The 19373-nt window shown below is 45.5% G+C and overlaps 1 protein-coding gene across 1 annotated transcript in view; it reads left to right on the top strand.

Moving 5' to 3' along the window:
* Positions 1 to 4491: 4491 nt before the first annotated feature.
* The window catches only part of LOC121280070 (polyamine-modulated factor 1-binding protein 1), a 189415-nt gene continuing 174533 nt past the window's right edge, over positions 4492 to 19373 (top strand). The window contains exon 1 of the mRNA XM_041191699.1: positions 4492 to 4713. Within this exon, the coding sequence (XP_041047633.1) occupies positions 4492 to 4713 (222 nt within the window). The remainder of the gene's footprint in view (positions 4714 to 19373) is intronic.

The following is a 19373-nucleotide window of genomic DNA, read 5'->3' as shown; positions in this document are numbered from 1 at the left end:
ATGCTGTCACGGGAAACACCATTCCGCTGGCAGACTGCCTCCGATTTCACCCGCCATGCCGTCACCTGGCTGTGTCCCCATGCCAGGCGCCTTATTTGAACTGCAGCCTCACGCACAACTCTCAGTGCTGGCAGCCCAGGACTGCTGCACAGAAGACATGGCCCCGAAAAGCAAGAAGACTGCAGCCCACCATTTCTTTTGGATCCCTTGGAGGGCTGCCTCAATGTCCTCTACCCACCGCTTTGGCCACAGGAGGCCCATCAGTGTCACCACTCTGGCTTGGGAAGCAGTGGCAACAGTGATCAGTGCCAATGCCGCACAGAAGATGTTGGTCATTCAGTGCAGACAGAGGATGAATGATCCCATCTGTGCCGCCAGGGTAAGGCAACCATCTCATCAGCCTAACCTCACACACTCGCAAACCCATCGCACATTCACTGACATCTCACTCACTGCCAGCTCAAGGGACATCACCACTCACTTTCACACACACCCTCACAGCTCCATCTGGCCTCCTCCTCTGGAGACTGCCTCCTCAGCCCTTATCATCTTGAGGCCACTTGCACAGATCAACACACCTTAGGTTATCCCCATTCCCCAGTACTGCCCTTGGCCCTGCAGCCTCTTCCCTTATCCAAGGCCATTTCTCCCCATTCCCCTAGCCCTGCAGCCATTGAAAAGCCACCACCACCTTACGGTTGATCTGTTAAGTAGCGACCTGCCCGTGAGACCCCTAAAAGCACTGCGATGCTGCCTGCGAAGCCTGGCGCTGATGACCGCGAGTGCTACCTGATGCAAAGTAGACAAACAAACCTCAAAGCCCTGAGAAAAGTGCAGCTCGCTAGGTGCACGGTGCTTATGTTCACTTGTGAAATGCTGACCTGCCAGATGATGCAGCGCGGGGGGATGATTCCAGGGGCAGGAAGATGATGAGATGCAAATGCATGGAAATTAGGTTCCCAACGTTGGAGGCACGAAAGGCCTCCACTGATGGGTGGAGCAGACAATCGCAAACTGGTTTAATGACAGCATAAAATCGAATCGATTTTTGGCCGTCTCGCCATATTGTCCGGTCACGCCTGTCATGGCACCTGAAGCCAACAGTGGCAGAAAATTCCGGCCTAAGTCTCTCGCCATCGCATCTTTCCATTTGATCTTAGGCCTTCCTCTTTTCCTTCTTCCTGGTATTCCCATCCCCATCATTTGCCTCACCATTTTTCTTCTCCCTTTCCTCAAGAGATGACCATGCCATTTCATTTTCTTCTCAGCTACTTTCTCCAATTCTCCCACAAACTTCTCAGATCCCCTCTTGTACTGATTCCTGATATTGCAAGCCCTGCCAAAGGGCTCTGCCTGTGGGGAGATGGTGGCATAGTGATAATGTCACTGGAATAAGTAACCCAGAGGCCCAGGCTAATGCTCTCAGAATATGAGTTCAAGTCCCACCATTGCAGCTGGTGGAATTTAAATTTAATTAATAAATCTGAAACATAAAGCTAATCTCAGTAATGTTGACCATGACAACTGCCATCAATTGCTGTAAAAACCCATATGGTTCATTAATGTCCTTTGGGAAAGGAAATCTGCCCTCCTTACTGGTCCAGCCTACTTATCTCCCCAGACCCACAGCAATGTGGCTGATTCTTAACTGCCCTCAAGGTAATTAGGGATGGGCAACAAATGCTGGCCTTGTCAGTGATACCCATATCACATGAATAATTTTTTAAAAAATTATGTCCTGTACAGGCAAGCTTAAGTTATTAATATTTATCAAGAACAGCAGTGGTCCTAACACCAACCCCTGAGGAACCCTACTGTATACATTCCTCCAGCCAGAAAAACAACCGTTCACCACTACTCTGTTTCCTGTTACTCAGCCAACTTCATATCTGTGCTGCCATTGACTTATTCACACCACGTATTCTATGGTCTTCAACTTTGCTAGCAAGCCTATTATGTGGCACTTTATCAAACACCATGTCTATGTACACCACAACAACCACATTACCCTCATCGACCCTCTCTGCTGCCTCATCAAAAAACTCTATCAAGTTAGTTAAACACAATTTGCCTTTAACAAATCCATGCTGTTTTTCCTAGATTGATCCATGTTTGTCCAAGTGACTGTTAATTTTGTCCCAGATTATTGTTCCTAAAAGTTTTTCCATCACCGAGGTTAAGCTGATTGGCCTGTAGTTGCTGGGTTTATCCTTAGACCCCTTTTTGAACAAGGATGGGACATTTGCAATTCTCCAGACCTCAGCCACCCACCTCTGTATCTAAGAAGGAATGGAAGATTATGGCCAGTGCCTTCACAATTTCTACCCTTACTTCCTTCAGTATCCTCGGATGTGCCCTATCCAGTCCTGGTGACTTATCAACTTTAAATGCAGCCAGCCTTTCTAACACCTCATCTTTATCCATTATTAGCCCACCTAGTGTCTCAGCTCCATCCTCTTTCACTACAATTTTGACAGCATCTTCTTTCTTGATAAGGACTGATGAAAAGTACTCATTTAGTACCTCAGCCATGCCTTCCCACCTCCATATATCCCCTTTTTGGTCCCTAATCAGCCCCATCCCTAATCTTATTAGTGTTTTGATGTCTAAATGTTAATGGAAGATTTTTGAATTCAGTTTTATGTTGGCTACCTGTCCTCTCATACTCACCGCTTGCCTCTCTTATTTGCTTTTTCACTTCCCCCCTGAACTTTCTATATTCAGCCTGTTCTCACTTTTATTACCAACTTGACAACAATGGCAGAGAGAGCCTCGGTTTAAAGTTTCATTCAAAAAGACAGCACCTCTGACAATACAGTACTCCTTCAGTACTGTACAGAACTATCAGCCTAGAATATGTGCTCTAGTGTCAGAGCCACTGAGCTAAGACTGGTAAAAAGCTAATTATATGTTGCATTATGTTTGTAAATAATGATTATATATATATTTCTTGTGATACTTTTTAAATTCCTTTCTTGTCTGTACAAATTAGCTGCTAAGAAAAATATACACTGGCTATAACTGAAGACCAAGAACATATCCAAAATTGTTATAACTGTTAGGAAATAGAGATAGTTTAAGCAAGTTATATTGGTATTTATAGGTGTTAGGAATGAGTTTTAGCTTTAAAGTTTAAGTTTGATTTGTGTTTCTGTATCTGCGTGTTAAGAAAGGTCAATGGAGTTTTAGTTTCACTTTAAAAAGGTGCTTCCATTTCTAATGAGGAGTTTTATGATCCCTAAGGAAAAGTTAAACAAATACAACAGTAGAAAACTGGCTTTTGTCTAGCATCAGGGGGCCAGAGAGGCAGGTCCCTCCCACAGAGACACACAGAAGAGAAATAGCAGTTGTTTTGGAAGTTGTTGGAGTTCAGTTGGTTTGAAGACAGCTGTGAAGCAAAAGCAGCCTAGAAGGGACAGATAGCAGTCTCAAGCTAAGAAAAAAAACCCAAAATCCAGGAAAGTGGAAGAGAGGAAGTCAAAAGAAGACCACCTTGTCAAAGGAAGGACAGGAACCTGGGAAAGGGATCTGTTAATGAAGTTAAGAGTGAGGGGCAGAGAGAAAAGCTCCAAGCTTCAGACATAAAGAGACAAAAGCTGCAGAAAGCAGATTTAAAATGAGTACAGTTTGCAAGAGGCAAGAAGGCCCAAAGAAACAACTGAAGATCTGTAACTCTTTGCTATGGGCATGTGGAGCAGCGGTGTACTGTTAACGCTAAGTTGATGAAAGAGAGTGCATGGAAGACAGCTTGAATGCATGTGGTGACCCAGAGAAGGGGAACATCAGAAGGAGAGTTCAAAACTCTAGAGGTGAACCCTTGTAGAAGGCATCTGAACGAAAGCGTCGGTTTGGAAGAAGATTCCAAGGCGAGGTCATGGAGAGCGGAGATTGGAAACCCTCATGTGAAGGATGGAGTGCAGTGAGACTGGTTGGCTCACAGTGTGATAAGCGTCTGGGGGGAGCAGAGTTGTGGAGAGATCCATAGCATCTATTTGAGGTGGCATCTGTCACTTGGTTTCAGAGTGTGGTATGTTGACCACAGGGTGCCATAGGCTTACATGGACTGTGCACCTACTGTGGACATTAGAGTATAAGATAGCTTTTGTAGCTTGTGTTATCCTTATAAATCTGTATACATCTGTAAACATATAATTGTGGGTGAAGGCGTATTATAATATAGTTCATCTTGTTGAACAAATGTTTTATTCTTTTTTAAAAGTTCATCAACTGACTCCTGTGATTCTGTTCAGTAGCTACTCTCCACGTATCTAAACAGCCAAATAAAAGTTAGCATCTATCAAGCTGGGTTCCACTCTGCCATTAGGCTTGTCCAGGGGTAATCTCAACTGGGATCATAACAATAACACTAATTGAAAAAGCATCTTCATCAGTGCGGATGCACCAGTCAATAAAGTACAATATCATTCTTGAAATAAAATGCAATTTAAACATGTCCACTTCTACCCTTAGAATTACAGTCAGGAGAAATCCATGGATCAACTTCAGAAGGAACTGGAAGCTTTCAAACAGGCACATGAATCAGACATAGACCATTTTAGTCATGAAACTGCTCGACTCCGGAAAGAACTTGACTCATCTACAAAGGAATTACAGGAGAAGTTGACCAAACTGCAGCAGTACAAGTCCACAGTCGACAGACTGAATTCTGACCTACAGCATGCACATCAGCAACACCAAGAGGTGGTCCAAGAAGTAAGAATATATGTTTCTGTATTTACAACAAAATACTACATTTTATTAAATTAAAACAGCAAATGTTGGAAATACTCAGCAGGGCAGGCAACATCTGTGGAGAGAGAAGCAAAGTTAACATATCTGGTTGATAATCTTTCATCACAACTGGGAAAAGTTAGAGCTGTGACAAATTTTAACCAAATACAGAAGTGAAGAAAGGGAAATGGAAGGAATAAACAAAAGGGAAGGTCTCTGATGGGGCAGAAGGCAGGTGAGACTAAATGACAAAAGGGATAATGATGCAAGGCAAAAATGGATGGAAATAGGGCAAGTTAAGAAACAGGAAATGGATCTGGAGGAGCTGTATGTGGGAATAGCAGAATCGTCACAGCTGCTGTCCAAAAATGGTGGCAGGCTTACAATCTAAAATTGTTGAACTCAGTGTTGGGTTTCGAGGTTGTAAAGTGCCTAACTGAAAGGTGCAATGCTGCATCTTGAACTTATGTTCAGCTTCATTGTAACAGTAAGAGGCCAAGGACAGAGAGGTCAGAGTTGGAGAGGGATAGATAATTAAGACAACAAACAACCAAGTGCTTGCGGTCATACTTATGGAGTTGTTCCACAAACCAGTCTCCAATTCTCTGTTTGGTCTCCCCAGTTTAGAAGAGACCGCTATGTGAGCCGGGGATGAGAAATTTCGGCTGCTTGGAAAACAGAATTCCACCATTTTAATGTTTTTTCTGCCCTTGGAGTGACCTGGGGGACCCATAACTCAGCTCCTCCCCCTTGAATCTGTTGCCAATCTGACTTTCTGTGACTGGGAGATGCAGAGGCCATGCCCCCTAGTAGCTGCAGCTCTCATGTGCAGCCTGCACTGGGCCATCTACTTGCTGCCACTTTCGTTGAGGGAATTGATGCCACGGGACTGGGCTGAGAGCGGGGCCAGGGGTGAGGCCAAGAACAGGGTCGGAGGTGAGGCCAAGATCTGGCCCTGAGGGAGGCCAAGAGCAAGGAGGTTGAGAGCAGGGTCGGAGGAGGAAAAACCACGAGCAGGACCTGGAGTCAGGGGGCAAAGAGACCAAGAGCAGGGCCATGAGGAGAGACCGAGAGCAAGGCCAGAGGTGGGGAGGGGGCAGGGGCTTGGGGTATCAAGAGTGGGACCAGGGAGGGAGAGCGAAAGCGGGGCTGGAGGGAAGACTGGGATCAGGACCAGGGAGTGGGGAGAACAGGGCTGGGATCTGGGTCCTAGGGTTTGGGGCTCTTAAAGCCACTTCTCCCCACTCCAGCTCTTCCCACATCCAGGCAAGATAGGGAAATCTGGGTAGGGCAGAGGATGGAGAAAGAAGGGGGGCGGTGAGTGAGTTGGTGGGGGGACGGGTATTGGGCTGAGTGGAGAGGGAGGATGTGAGTGAGTGGGGAGCGAGAGCATGAAAATGCCAGTGGAGAGGGAGGACATGAGTGAGTGAGTGGAGGGCTGAATAGGATGGGAGGAAGGGCATGAGCGAGTGTGTGTGGGGGAGGCTGGTTGGGAAGAGGGGAGTTTGCGTGGTGGAGGAAAGAGGGGCTTAAGTGAATCTGCTGTCACCAGAGAATATGGAAAGTTTGGCTGAAATCTACATGAGTATATAAAACAACATTTTTACGAAGCACTTTAAAAATACAGATTTTCATATTTATATTATGTATTATATGTGAAATTTAATAATAACACAAATATTACTAGACTGTTTTATTGCTGAACTCTGAAGTGGGTGCAGGAACAGAGGTACCTGGATGTACATGTGCATAATTCATTGAAGTTGGCAGGACAGATTGAGAGCACAATTAGGAAAGCATACAATATCCTCGGCTTTATTAATAGGAACATAGAATACAAGAGCAAGGAAGCTATGTTGAACTTGTATAAGACACTAGTTGCTCTGTTATGAAGAGAGATTGGAGAAGTTGGGACTGTTTTCCTTAGAGAAGAGAAGGTTGAGAGGAGATTTGATTGATTCTAACTCATGACAGAGTAGTTAGGGAGAAACTGTTCCCACTCGTGAAAGAATCGAGAACTGGAGGACGTAGATTTAAAGTAATTAGTAAAAAAAAAAGCAAAAGTGACACAAGGAAAATCTTTTTCTTACAGCGAGTGGTTGGGGTCTGGAGTGCACTGTCTGAGAGTGTGGTGGAGTGTTATGACCACAGCAGATGTTAATTGCTAAGCAAACCAAATCCCAGAGAGAAGCTTGGCTTACCCTTATTTTTGTATTCTGCAAACGAGAAGAAAACATACTGATCTCAGCAGCCACAAGTCCAGTAGCACTTTTGGGATTTTAAAAATTAAAAGTATAAGTTTTAATAGCAAGAGCAAAAGAAAACTTAAGCACATAAGATTACAGTTAAAATTAGTCTTACAAAACATTCCCACAAAAGATGCTCAACTTGGTCAGACCCACAACTAAACCCCTTCTAGGCAACGCTCCTTTACAGATGTTTAACTATAAAAATCCAGAAATATTACCCAAGGCAAACCACTGTAACTTTAATAAAGGCATACCACACGACCTCTTAAACTCACTTCCACTTTGCTGTGGAAATCCAAGACTTCAGAACAAGTCTGCTTTTTGGCGCCCAAGACTTCTTTGAAACTCTTTACAACTCAAATCCTTCCAACTATAAAATCTTTCATGTTTCTATTTTGTCCCTGCTTTCAGATCAATAAAATGTAAAATACCCTCTTCAGTTCACCTATGGAACTCCTGTAAGATGCAAATATGTTTCTTGTCGCCTCTGACTTCCTTTTGATATTCAAATGAACTCAGACTATCTAAAAATGCAAACATTAGACCCAACCTATTTACTTGTACTCCAAATTCACCATAATACCTCATTACAAATGCACACCTAGCACCTCCATCCTTTCATGTCTTAACCTCTCAAACAACCTGCCTCTAGTAACTTTTCCCCAGCTTAATCAAATCATTTGCACACATGCACGTACAGACGCACATCCTTCTTCACTCTCCAAAATTATTTCTGAAAATAACATCTATTCTCACATGGAGGCAGGTTCAATTAAAACATTCAAAAGGGACTTAGACTGTTATCTGAAAAAGAGTAATGTGGAGGGTTAGGGAAGAAGTTGGGGAAATGGCACTAGGTGAATTGCTCATTCAGAGAGCTGGTGCAGACATGACAGGCTGAATGATCCCCTTCTGCACTGTAACAATTATGTGATTCTATAATTGCTGTTTTGTTTTTGTTGGCATCTAGGATCATGTTAATTTTCAGTTTTTGTATATGTTTGTTCATGGTATATGGGCATCGCTGGCAAGGTGACCCATCCCTATCTTAAATTGCACTTAAGAATGTGGTGGAGAGTTATAATGGGGTCACATTGGAAAAGAGTTTGCAAAACACTGCCATGGTCCTTTGCTTCCTTTCTTGAATATATATATAATCCAGCAAGGTCAGGTTCTATTGTAAGTACCAACTTCATCCTGCATCAAATGCACTAACTGCATTGAATGCTGCAATGCTAAAGTTACTTGGGTGGTTTTATATGAATGTATTGGTCCAGTCTTGACAATAGAAGGTGATCAAAAGGAAAATTAATGTTTCTGCACACTTGAAGTCTAATAATTCCACCTATTTGAAGTGGCTTAAAAGCATTTGCATTTCAATACAGATCATAAAAAGTGCTATGATGACATAATTCTCTGTCACAAAATATTTTCAAAACCTTTTTGTATTTGGGCATTCTCACCCCTGGTGAGCAATGAACACAGTATACTAAATTGAAAGAAGTTAAAGTAAATCACTATTTCACCTGGAAGGAGTGTTTGGTGCACTACTCCCCAGCTTGGGGGAAGCTTTCAGTTGCATCCTTCTTCTCTTCCTCTGCTTTCATAGCTAATCATGTCCTTTGAGACCATTCAAGGACAGTCAAAGGTTTGGAAAATCTGAGTTTTTGACTAATTTCGGTCTACATACATACGAATTAGGAGCAGGAGAAAGCCACTCGGCCCCTCAAGCCTGCTCCGCCATTCAATAAGATCATAGCGATCTGATTGTAACCTCAACCCCACATTACTGCCTACCCCCAATAAACTTTCACCCCCTTGTTAATCAAGAATCTATCTAACTTTGCCTTAAAAATATTCAAAGACTCTGCTTCCACCGCCATTTGAGGAAGAGAGTTCCATAGATTCACAACCCTCTGAGAGAAAAATTTCTCCTCATCTCTGTCTTAAATGAGCAATCCCTTATTTTTAACCAGTGACCTCTAGTTCTAGATTCTCCCAAAAACAGAAACATCCTCTCTACATCCACCCTGTCAAACCCCTCAGGATCTTAAAGTTTCAATCAAGTCACCTCTTACTCTTCTAAACTCCAGTGGATACAAGCCTAACCTGTTAAACCTTTCCTCATAAGACAACCCAACCATTCCTGGTATTGGTCTAGTAAACCTTCTCTGAACTGCATCCAACATATTTACATCTTGCCTTAAATAAGACCAGTACTGTACACAATTCTCTAGATGTGGTCTCACCAGTGCCCTGTACAGCTGAAGCACAATCTCCCTACTCTTGTAACCAATTCCCCTCACAATAAATGATAACATTCTATTAGCTTTCCTAATTACTTTGTACTTGCATTCTAAACCTTTGTGAATCATACACTAGGACGCCCAAATCCCTCAATCTCAGAGCTCTGCAATCTCTTCCCATTTAGATAATGAGCTTCTTTTTTATTCTTCCTGTCAAAATGGACAATTTCACATTTGCCCACATTATAATCCATTTGCCAGACCTTTGCCCACTCACTTAACCTGTCTATGTCCTTTTGTAGCCTCCTTATGTCCTCTTCACAATTTACTTTCCTACCTATCTTTGTGTCATCAGCAAATTTAGCAACCTTTCCTTCGGTCCCTTCTTCCAAGTCATTTATATAAATTGTAAAAAGTTGAGGCCCCAGCACTGATCCCTGTGGCACACCACTCATCATATCCTGCCAACCATAAAAAGACACATTTCTGCCAACTCTGCTTCCTGTTAGCTAGCCAGTCTTATACCCATGCCAATATGTTACCCCCTATTCCATTAGCTTCAATTTTCCGTTTTATCAGGTCCCTTCTGAAAATCTAAGTACAGTACATCCACCATTTCCCCTTTATCCTCAGCACATGTGACTCCTTCAAAGAATTCCAATAAATTAGTTAAACATGATTTCCCTTTCACAAAACCATGTTGACTCTGCCTAATTGCATTGAATTTTTCTAAGTGCCCTGTTATAATGTCTTTAGTAATAGCTTCTAACATTTTCCATATGACAGATGTTAGGCTAACTGGCCTGTAATTTCCTGCTTTCTGTCTCCCTCCCTTATTGAATAAGGGAGTTACATTTGCTATTTCCCAATCTAATGGAACCTTCCCCAAATCTAGGGAATTTTGGAAAATTAAAACCAATGCATCAACTATCTCACTAGCCACTTCTTTAAAAACCTTAGGGTGAAGTCCATCCGGACTCGGGGATTTGTCAGCAAGCTGCCCCAACAATTTGCTCAATACCACTTTCCTGGTGATTGTAATTTTCCCACGTTCCTCCCTCCCTTCCATTTCCTGATTTACAGCTTTTTCCAGGATGTTACATAGTGAAGACCAAAGCAAAATACCTAATTAATTCATCCACCATCTTCCTACTTTCCTTTATCAATTCTCCAGGCGCATTTTCTATAGCACCAACGTTCACTTTAACTCTCTCCTTATTTAAATATCTATAGAAATTCTTACTAGCTGTCTTTATATTACTAGCTAGTTTTCTCTCCTACCCTACTTTTGCCTCCGTATTAATCTTTTTGTCATTCTTTGCTGTACTTTGTATTCTTTCCAATCTTCTGACCTGCCATCTGTCTTTGCGTAATTATTTGGTTAAGTTTGAAACTGTCTTTAACTTTTTTAGTTAACCACAGATGGTGGGCCCTCCCCTTGGAATTTTTCTTTCTCGTTCAAATGTATCTATTCTGTGTGTTCTGAAATATCCCTTTAAATGTCTGCCACTGAACCTCTATTGACCTATCCCTTAACCTCATTTGCCAGTTGACTTTAGCTAGCTCCGCTTTCAAGCCCTCGTAATTGTACTTATTTAAGTTTAAAATACTAGTCTTGGACGCACTCGTTTCCTCCTCAAAATGAATGTGAAATTCAATCATATCCCTTAATACCACTGATTAACAAAAATCTATTAATCTCACACTTAACAATGGTTCTAGCATCAATTGACATTTGCAGATGATAGTTCCAAACTTCTACCATCCTTTGCATGTGCACTTGTTTCTTAATTTCATTCCTGAAAGGCCTGGTTCTAATTTTTAAACTATGTTCCCTAGTCCAATCCTCCTCAACCAGCAGAAAAAGTTTTTCTCTTCTACCCCATCTGTTCCTCCTAATATCTTGCAAACCTTGATCATATCACCTCTTAACATTCTAAATTCCTGGGAATACAGCCCTAGTTTGTGTAACAAAAACAGAAAATGCTGGAAAAACTTAGCAGGTCTGACAGCATCTGTGGAGAGAGAAAAACAAAGTTAACATTTCCAGTCCGTATGACCCTTTTTCAGAGCTGGTTTGTGTAATTATTCTTCTTTAATTTAACTTTTGGTATGTTTCTGGTAAATCTACTGCACTCCCTCCACAGTCAATATAACTTTCTGATGTGTGGTGCCCAGAACAGCTCACAGTGTTCCAGGCATAATCAGGGCTTTGAATAATGGAAGCATAACTTCTTGTATTTTAGTCCTTGAGATATAAAAGACCAATATTCTATTGTGGTTTTAATTACTCCCAGTACCTGTTCATGAAATTTTGATGCTCCATTTACATGGATTCCCAGATCTCTTTCGATCTCCACTATTTCTAGCTTTTCACTATTTAGAAAGTACCATCTTCTATCCTTTTTAGGTCACAACTGGGTGACCTCACATTTGGCTATATTAAAATCTATTTGCCACAGTTTTCTCCATGCACTTAATCTATTAATATCTCTGTAATTAATGCATTTATCTATACTGCTTATATGTCACCTATCTTTGTGTCATTGACAAATTGGTATATTTGGCTTTCTATCCCATCATCTCAGTCATTAATAAATAGGATGAATAGTTGAGGCTGCAACACACATCATTGTGAAACACCACTGGTGACATACTGCTAATTAGACAAACTGCCCTTACCCCTACTCTCTGTCTCCTGCCATTCAGCTAATTTCCTAACCCAGCTCAATAATTTGCCTTCAATTCCATGAATGCACACTGTCACCATTTATGTTCAGAAAAGTTAGCCACTGATTTCCAGACCCGAGGCTGAGAATCTGCACCCACCAAAGTGTGAGCAGGGGTTCTTCTGGAGTTTAACCAGCTAAAATCATGCAATTTAGCAGAACAGATCACTGATAATTTCCATCTTACTTCCTCATCAAGACCACGCTACCCACTTGGGCTTTGGCCTTCAGGGTTACCTGGAGTCAATAGAATTAGCCAGATAAGCAGCAACACTTTAGGGAGGATTTAAAGGATAACCCATTTGATCACACCTATCCAATTTAACAATTTATGTTCTTCCTTTTTCCCAATAAAAAAACGCTAGATATTATCTAAAAATCCTTCTCTATATGTTTCAGTATACCATCCTTCATTCTCTCAAACTTTCAAACATCTTTAAAGAGCTGCTAGAAATTCCCAAATTTATTATAGTGATCCTTAAATCATTCAGCAGAATGCAAATATTTGCACCACGGTGGTAAAGCCCCAGCGATTGTATTCCTGATATTGAGAACTCATCTAGGCTATGCTAATTCAGCTGACTCCAGAAACTCCAGCATGGCAACTTGTTTCGACAAAAGGAAATCCCATGCTGCCATGTTTCCTCTGCAGAGAATGTTGGCTCCTTCTGTGAAAATAAGGAAAAATACCTACGTGTTTGCTCGTGGCTTTATCCAAATGAACTGAAGGTTATCTTTAGTTTTGAAATTAAACTTATAACTATATCCCATTTTAGAATGCATCCAATAATGGCGCATTCCCCAATAAACACCGCTACGATTATTTCAGAAAAATAAAGCTCTCTTCCAATGTCTAAATAATAATTATTGGGGCCTCTTAGCACTCCCCAACCCTCCACTCAAGGCCCCCACTCCGCCCATACACCTCTCCACTGCCCCACCACCTCCACTGGTAATATCAAATATCAGCATTTATATTGTAATGAATCTGTTACGTGCTTCTGACAGCATTTTTTAAAGTACAATATTTCAATCCAGTTGTTGTATGTAGTTTTTCTGTGTTGTGATGAGTTTTACTGGGGGCCTCAGATTTGCCAGGGGTCCTTGGTTAAGCCCATGCTTTAATCCACCCAGCCCTATTCGATGGGTGGAATCGTCTCAGGTTGTACTAAGTGCGATAGTGGGCGGGAAAAAGAACGTTTTACCCGCCAGCCGAAACGGCAGCATTTCCCGATCCCACCTCATTAAACATGCATTGCCAGGAGACACGCTGTTTTGCTGGCAAGGCGGCCTTTGATTCACCCACCATACTGTCACCTCGCCGCTTCCACAGGCTAGGTACCATATTTAAAGTGCAGCCACGCACACACCTCTCAGTGCTTCCATCTCAGGACTGCTGCACAGAAGACATGGCCCTGAAAGGCAAGAAGACTGCAACCGCCCCCGATTCAGTGACGTGTCCCTGGAGCACCTTTTGTACACCAGGGTGGTCCACCATGAAGTCTTCTACCCCTGTTCTGATCGCAGGAAGAGCAGCAACCTCACCAATCTGGCTTGGGAGGCAGTAGCAGCGGTGGTCAGTGCCAATACCTTGCAAAAGAGGACAGTCACCCATTGACGAAAGACGATGAATGATCTCCTCCATTCTGCCAGGGTAAGTCATTCTCAACTCTCACACTCACAAACCCATCACACATCCACAGGGCCCTCATTCACTGCCTGTTCAAGGGACATCACCATTCACTCTCTCACACACACCTTTATTGTCCTCATCCTGTCCATGGCACCACTCACCACCCACACGTGCTAGGCATACTCATCATCTGGCCTGGCAGGCATCCAGCTTACACTCTCCATTTGTATTCATGCAGGACAAGCTGGCACACAACAAAAGGGAGAGTTCATGGACTGGCGGAAGAATTCCTGAAGTCAAGGTCCTCACTGTCTTTGAAAAAAGAGTCATCCAGCTGGCCAGCGAAGATCTAGACCATTCCTGTGCTGATGGTGAGGTCAGCGGTGCTCTACCAAGTGAGGATCCAGCAGTGCAACATCCATCAGACAACCATGCTGTGAATGATGTGTCCTCTTTCACAGGCCACTGCCATATACTAATTATCTCTCCTTGCTTTCGCAGGCACTTCTGGGAAACAACTGAAGGAGTCCACGACCCAGATCCTCGACTCAAGCCCTGAAGACACCTCAAAAGAGGAATCTGCTGAAACCCTCATTGAAGATCCATCACAGCGCTCACCCACACCTTCCACCAGTGCAGAGACAGACACCTCGGTGGGACCAAGCTTTAGAGTAGCCTCGGGGTCAAAATCTGTTGAGCACATGTCACTGCCTGATCCACAGCAGACAGAGGCAGGGACTTCCCAGGTTTCCAGCACTCAGAGGACTGCTGGAGACCAGAAATCTATTGAGTCTGAGTCAGATGATGAGCCTCTGGCCTTGGTCATGTCACAGTTGCTAGAGCTGCAAAAGCAAGCCTGGAAACATCAGGAAAGGATGTCTGCTGCATTTCTCAGATTGCAAGGTACAATGGAGGAGTCTGCCCACCTTAGGTTTTAGTGCTGGCATGCGAACACACCGAGGTCAACACTGGTAGAATGGCAGCCGCCAAGGAGATCTTGGTCCAGGACATTGATCTTACAGTGCTGTGCAGGCTGAACTCCATAGCTGATGTCATAGTTGGTCTCCAACAGTGTCAACATGAGAGGGGTGCGGGGCAGCTCCATGTCATTTCAGCTTCCCCTTCTCCTCAAGAAGTCAGCCGGGGCCCTCGGGCACCCATAGGGAGGAGAGTCAGCAGGTGCACGCCCCAGGGCCATTTACCCAAGTGACTCCGGGAGTCTCCAGCCCATCCAAATCCCCTCTTCCTGCGACGCCAGCAAATCCAGCTCCACAGGCCGAAGAGGGTGCCACTGCCACACAACAGGCCTCCAAAAGCAGGCCAGGGCCCTCCAGGTTTCAGCCCTCCAGAGGAAATTGATCAAGGTCATCACAAACAGGGCGGAGCAGTCAGCAGGCGGCCTCCGCCTCTACTGTGGATGTTGGGATAGCACCAAGACATAGTGGCAGAGTTAGGAAGGTTAAGAAGATGTAGTTGCACAGCCTGGGCATGGGTGTTAGACACTTGTACATAATGAGCCACAGCCTCCGAACTACCCAGCGTCGGATTTGGGGGGGTACCCCAAAGATATGCTGGGGAATCCCTCTGGGAAGTTCCCAGGTAAGGGTTTGCATGGCAATTACCCAGATGTGCACTCTTCCTCTGGACAGTTGTACTGCACTGGGAACCGTCCGAAAATGCAGTTTAAATTGCAAACTTCAGGTGGTTCTGCCAGGGTTTTAACCAATAATTACCTAGAAAAAGTTAGAAGAATTAAAACCTCTTCTAACTTTTGGATAACTATTGTAAAGACCCAGATCGATCCCCCCACAGGACTCCCCCGAATAGCCCCGACCCTTCAGGAGACTACCCCACCCCTGACTAAACACCCCCACAAAGATGTTCCTCACCCGCCAACACCCCATGGGATTCTCCCCACTCGCACGGAACTCCTCATTTGACACCCGCCCCAGCCCACGGGTCCAACTCTTACTCCCCAACCCGACCCCCCATGCCACCCTGTCTGGCCACACCCCCCGAAATTCCAACCCCCCACCCGCATGATGTCCGACATCCCAGCTCCCCAAGGTCCAAATCCCCCCAGACCACCGATGTCTGAACCCCCCTACCCTATGTCCAACCCACACCCCCCAAAATTCCAACCTCCCCATCCCCAAATGTCCGACCCCATCACCCCCCCAATGTCCGATGCCCCCAGCCTTCCACCCTCCCGAATGTGCAGCCTACTGCACCCCTTCCAGATGTTCAACCCCCCACAGACCTCCCAATGTCCAACCCCACCGGCCTTCCCGATGTCCGACCCCCATACCCCCTCCTGAATGTCCAACGGCCCAACCCCCCTGAATGCACAGCCCGCACCATCCCTCCCGATGTCTGCCCCCCTACCCCCATCCCCACCTGACCTCTGAACACCCCCAACTCCCCAAATCCTTTTCACTTACCTTAAGCGCTTAACTTCTCCCTGGCCTGTCAATTTCAGCTGGATCTTTTAGCTTGCCTGCTTTACAGCAGCTAATGCCATAAAAAAGGGGCCATGTCCTCCTTCAATTCGACGGTTCTGGACTTCGATGCTGGACTTCGGAGACAGCTGCGCTGCCGGTATCTTGCCCAACCTGAGTTGGAAGCTCGGATGAGACGGGCACTAAAGAAGCTCGGCATAGGTAAGTTGGAAAGGAGCAGCAATCCAACACTGATTGCCACTCTGAGGAAGTTACAGCCCAATGTTCACTTTGTTAATAAACTCCCAAGAATGTCTCCTTGCTTATGGCTCTTTGTTCTGATGAACATTGTGTGTTGCTCAGATGTGAAACCTTGGTCCCTGCACAAGATAAAGATAGGTGTCTCAGTCCAGGGCCTTTTCCCTGTGCTTTGTGCAACCTTCCCAGCACACTGATGGTGTGCCTTCACTGTTACTGGTCAGATCATGCCTACAGCTTGGTGGGGCTAATCATTGCAGCCAGAACATCTTGGGCTGGCAGCACAGAGCTCTGTCATTCTCTGTGTGTTCCCAGCACTTTGAGGTGCAGCTGGCCCCCCATCTCATCAGCATCTATGTCCAGTGACAGTGTAGTTGAGAAGGGTTCAGAGAAAGATGCCATAGGATCAGGAGAAGTTAAAGTTTCCCCACTGTATCTGATATGATCCTGTTCACAGAGCGCAAGCAAGGTGTCATCAGCCAGACAGGAGTCAGACATGCACATAAGCTTTGTGAGGACAGAATGTCCCCACTGCATGTTACCATCATTATCCTGGAATGTAGGGACTATGGGCATCGACTGTATCTCTATGGCAGCAGCCTTATCACAGAGGATGTGTGCGTTGCCATCAGCCAGACAGGAGTCAAACGTTCATAGATGCAATGTGAGGATCCATGATGTCCCTTCACTGCATGTCGTCGTCATCCTCCACGAATCCAGCAGCTATGAGGGCCTCCTGAGCGCGCCTGCCTCGTCTGGCCAGTGCGAGAGCCCCATTGCGGTCATCCTTACCTTCGAGGACTTCCTCACCCTCATCCCCGTAGACATCCTACTCATCAGAGAAGTGCAGCTCCCCCATCTCCTCCTCAGCCAGCTCTTCTCCCCATTGCAGCGACAGTTTGTGTAGGGTGCAGCAGGCGATGAAGATGCGTGACATCCTCTGTGAACTGTATTGCAGAGCTCTACCAGACCGGTCCAGGCACCAGAATCTCATATTCAACATTCCAATGGTTTGCTCCACCAAGGTGCAAGCTGTAGCATGAGTCTCGTTTTACCTTCTCTCTGCTGCAGTCTGAGGCCGCCACACAGGTGTCATCAGCCACGTCCTCTGCGGGTAGCCCTTGTCCCCCAGGAGCCAAACCTGCAGTTTCTTGAACCCTGGAAGACGTCAAGGATCTGAGACCTACTGAGAATGTAGGAGTCGTGGACACTCCTTGCGAACCATGCACAGACCTGAAGGATGCATTTGTGGTGGAACTCCTCATTTGACCCCCCACCCCACCCCAGCCCGCGAGTCCAACTCTTACTCTCCAACCCGACCCCCCACGCCACCCTGTCTGGCCACACCCCCTGAAATTCTAACCCCACCCCCCCCCACCCGCTGAACATTCAGTAAAAGGAAGCCCTTGTGGTTGATGTAGTTGAATGCTTGTTGCCACAGAGATCTGAGCGCCACGTGAGTACAGTCGAATGCACCCTGCACCTGTGGAAAACCTGAGATCTGGGCAAATCCCAGCACCCTTGCATCTTGGCTTTCCTGATCCCGGCTGAAATGCACAAAGTTCTGTGCCTTCGCAAAAATGGCGTTTGTGACCTCATGGATGCATTTGTGCATGGAGGTTTGCAATATCCCACAGAGGTCACCTGTGGAGCTCAGAAAGGAGTCGCTGGCATAAAAATTGAGTGCCATGGTCAATTTCATGGCCACTGGCACTGGATTTCCTCCATGTCCCCATGATGCCAAATCCTGCAGCAGGTGACAGATGTAACTGACCAGTTCCCCGGACGTACGCAGTCTTCAATGGCACTGGTTCTCGGTCATCAGGAGGAATGACAAGCGCATCTGTAGACCCTGGGTATAGCTAGGCGCTGACCAGTGACTGCTTGCTGTAGCCCTTCAGCAGCGTACACGCGAGTCCCATCGCCCCTTCTTCCTGAGGGTGCTGCTCCTCCCTCTGCCCAGCCAGACGCCTCCGTCACTCTCTTCTCCTTCATCTTTGCTCTGTATAAGCCATGAGGCATATACCTAGGTCACCAGACTCCATGCTCCTGACATACTACTCCTGCAGGATGAAAGGGAGATACACGTGGTTAGCTTGGGTGTACTAAGAACCTCTCTTGGTTAAATCTGAAGGCCCCATATTGCACCCAGAGAGTGCTGGCCACCACTTTGATTGCCAGAATTTAGTGCGCTGCATGGCTGCCTGAAACCGCGCCCACCTCCGCCTCACCCCATCTGACCAATTGACAGCAGCTTTGCCCACTGGACTGCATGCTTTGCTCTCAGCTCAGGCACATGCATTCTCCTAGCCCACACTGCAAGGCTGCACTGTTAGCTTGAACCATGGGAGAGACTGGTCCAAACCTGAATGATGACATTGCAAGAGGCTGTGAGTGCCTCCACCAGTGAATGCGCCATGGCCAGCTTTTGAAAGGAGATTGTACAACATGCCCAGTCGTCCAATTGTTCTGTAGTCCACTAAAACTTTCATTAATTTGCAGTCCAAGGGGTAAAAAGCTCTGGAGCATTTGGTGGCGATTTCATGCCTCTGCATTGCTTGAGTGGACAGATCAGCTGGTGGCCTGACTCAAATCACGTCACTGTGGCTGCACCTGAACTGTCTCAGCTGCAGAGGAATGGTCACTTTATATTAAGTTTCCCTAATGCGTGGCCGCACCCCTCCTGGCATGTGATTGTGCGCTGCCATCAACCGCAATGCAACTCTTGCACCCCCTCCCAACTCACCTCAACTTCAGTGCAGCCCTAGCCACACCCCCCCCAACCCACCTCAAATACAATACAGCCCTTGCCCCAGCAACATATTATCAGCTAACCGGGACTTGCCTGTGCACACGCCTGAATATGCAACACCTCAAACTTGGGGTCCAACAGGCGACCTTCGCGAGCACTGCACGATGTTACTGTGCATTCACCTCTGAGTTCCCGTCGAAGTGCAGCTTACCGAGTGCACGCCTTATAAGTGCTGTTGTAAAACATTGACATACTCAGATGTTCCAGCATGGGGGCTAATCCCAGCAAGCTGGGCTTATAATGATATGCAGATATATTACAATGAAGTTCCCGATGT

This window comes from Carcharodon carcharias, chromosome 7 (genome assembly GCF_017639515.1).
Source record: "Carcharodon carcharias isolate sCarCar2 chromosome 7, sCarCar2.pri, whole genome shotgun sequence".
Taxonomy (NCBI): domain Eukaryota; kingdom Metazoa; phylum Chordata; class Chondrichthyes; order Lamniformes; family Lamnidae; genus Carcharodon; species Carcharodon carcharias.
The sequence above is the reverse complement of the archived record's forward strand: the minus strand, read 5'-3'. Positions and strand labels throughout refer to the sequence as shown.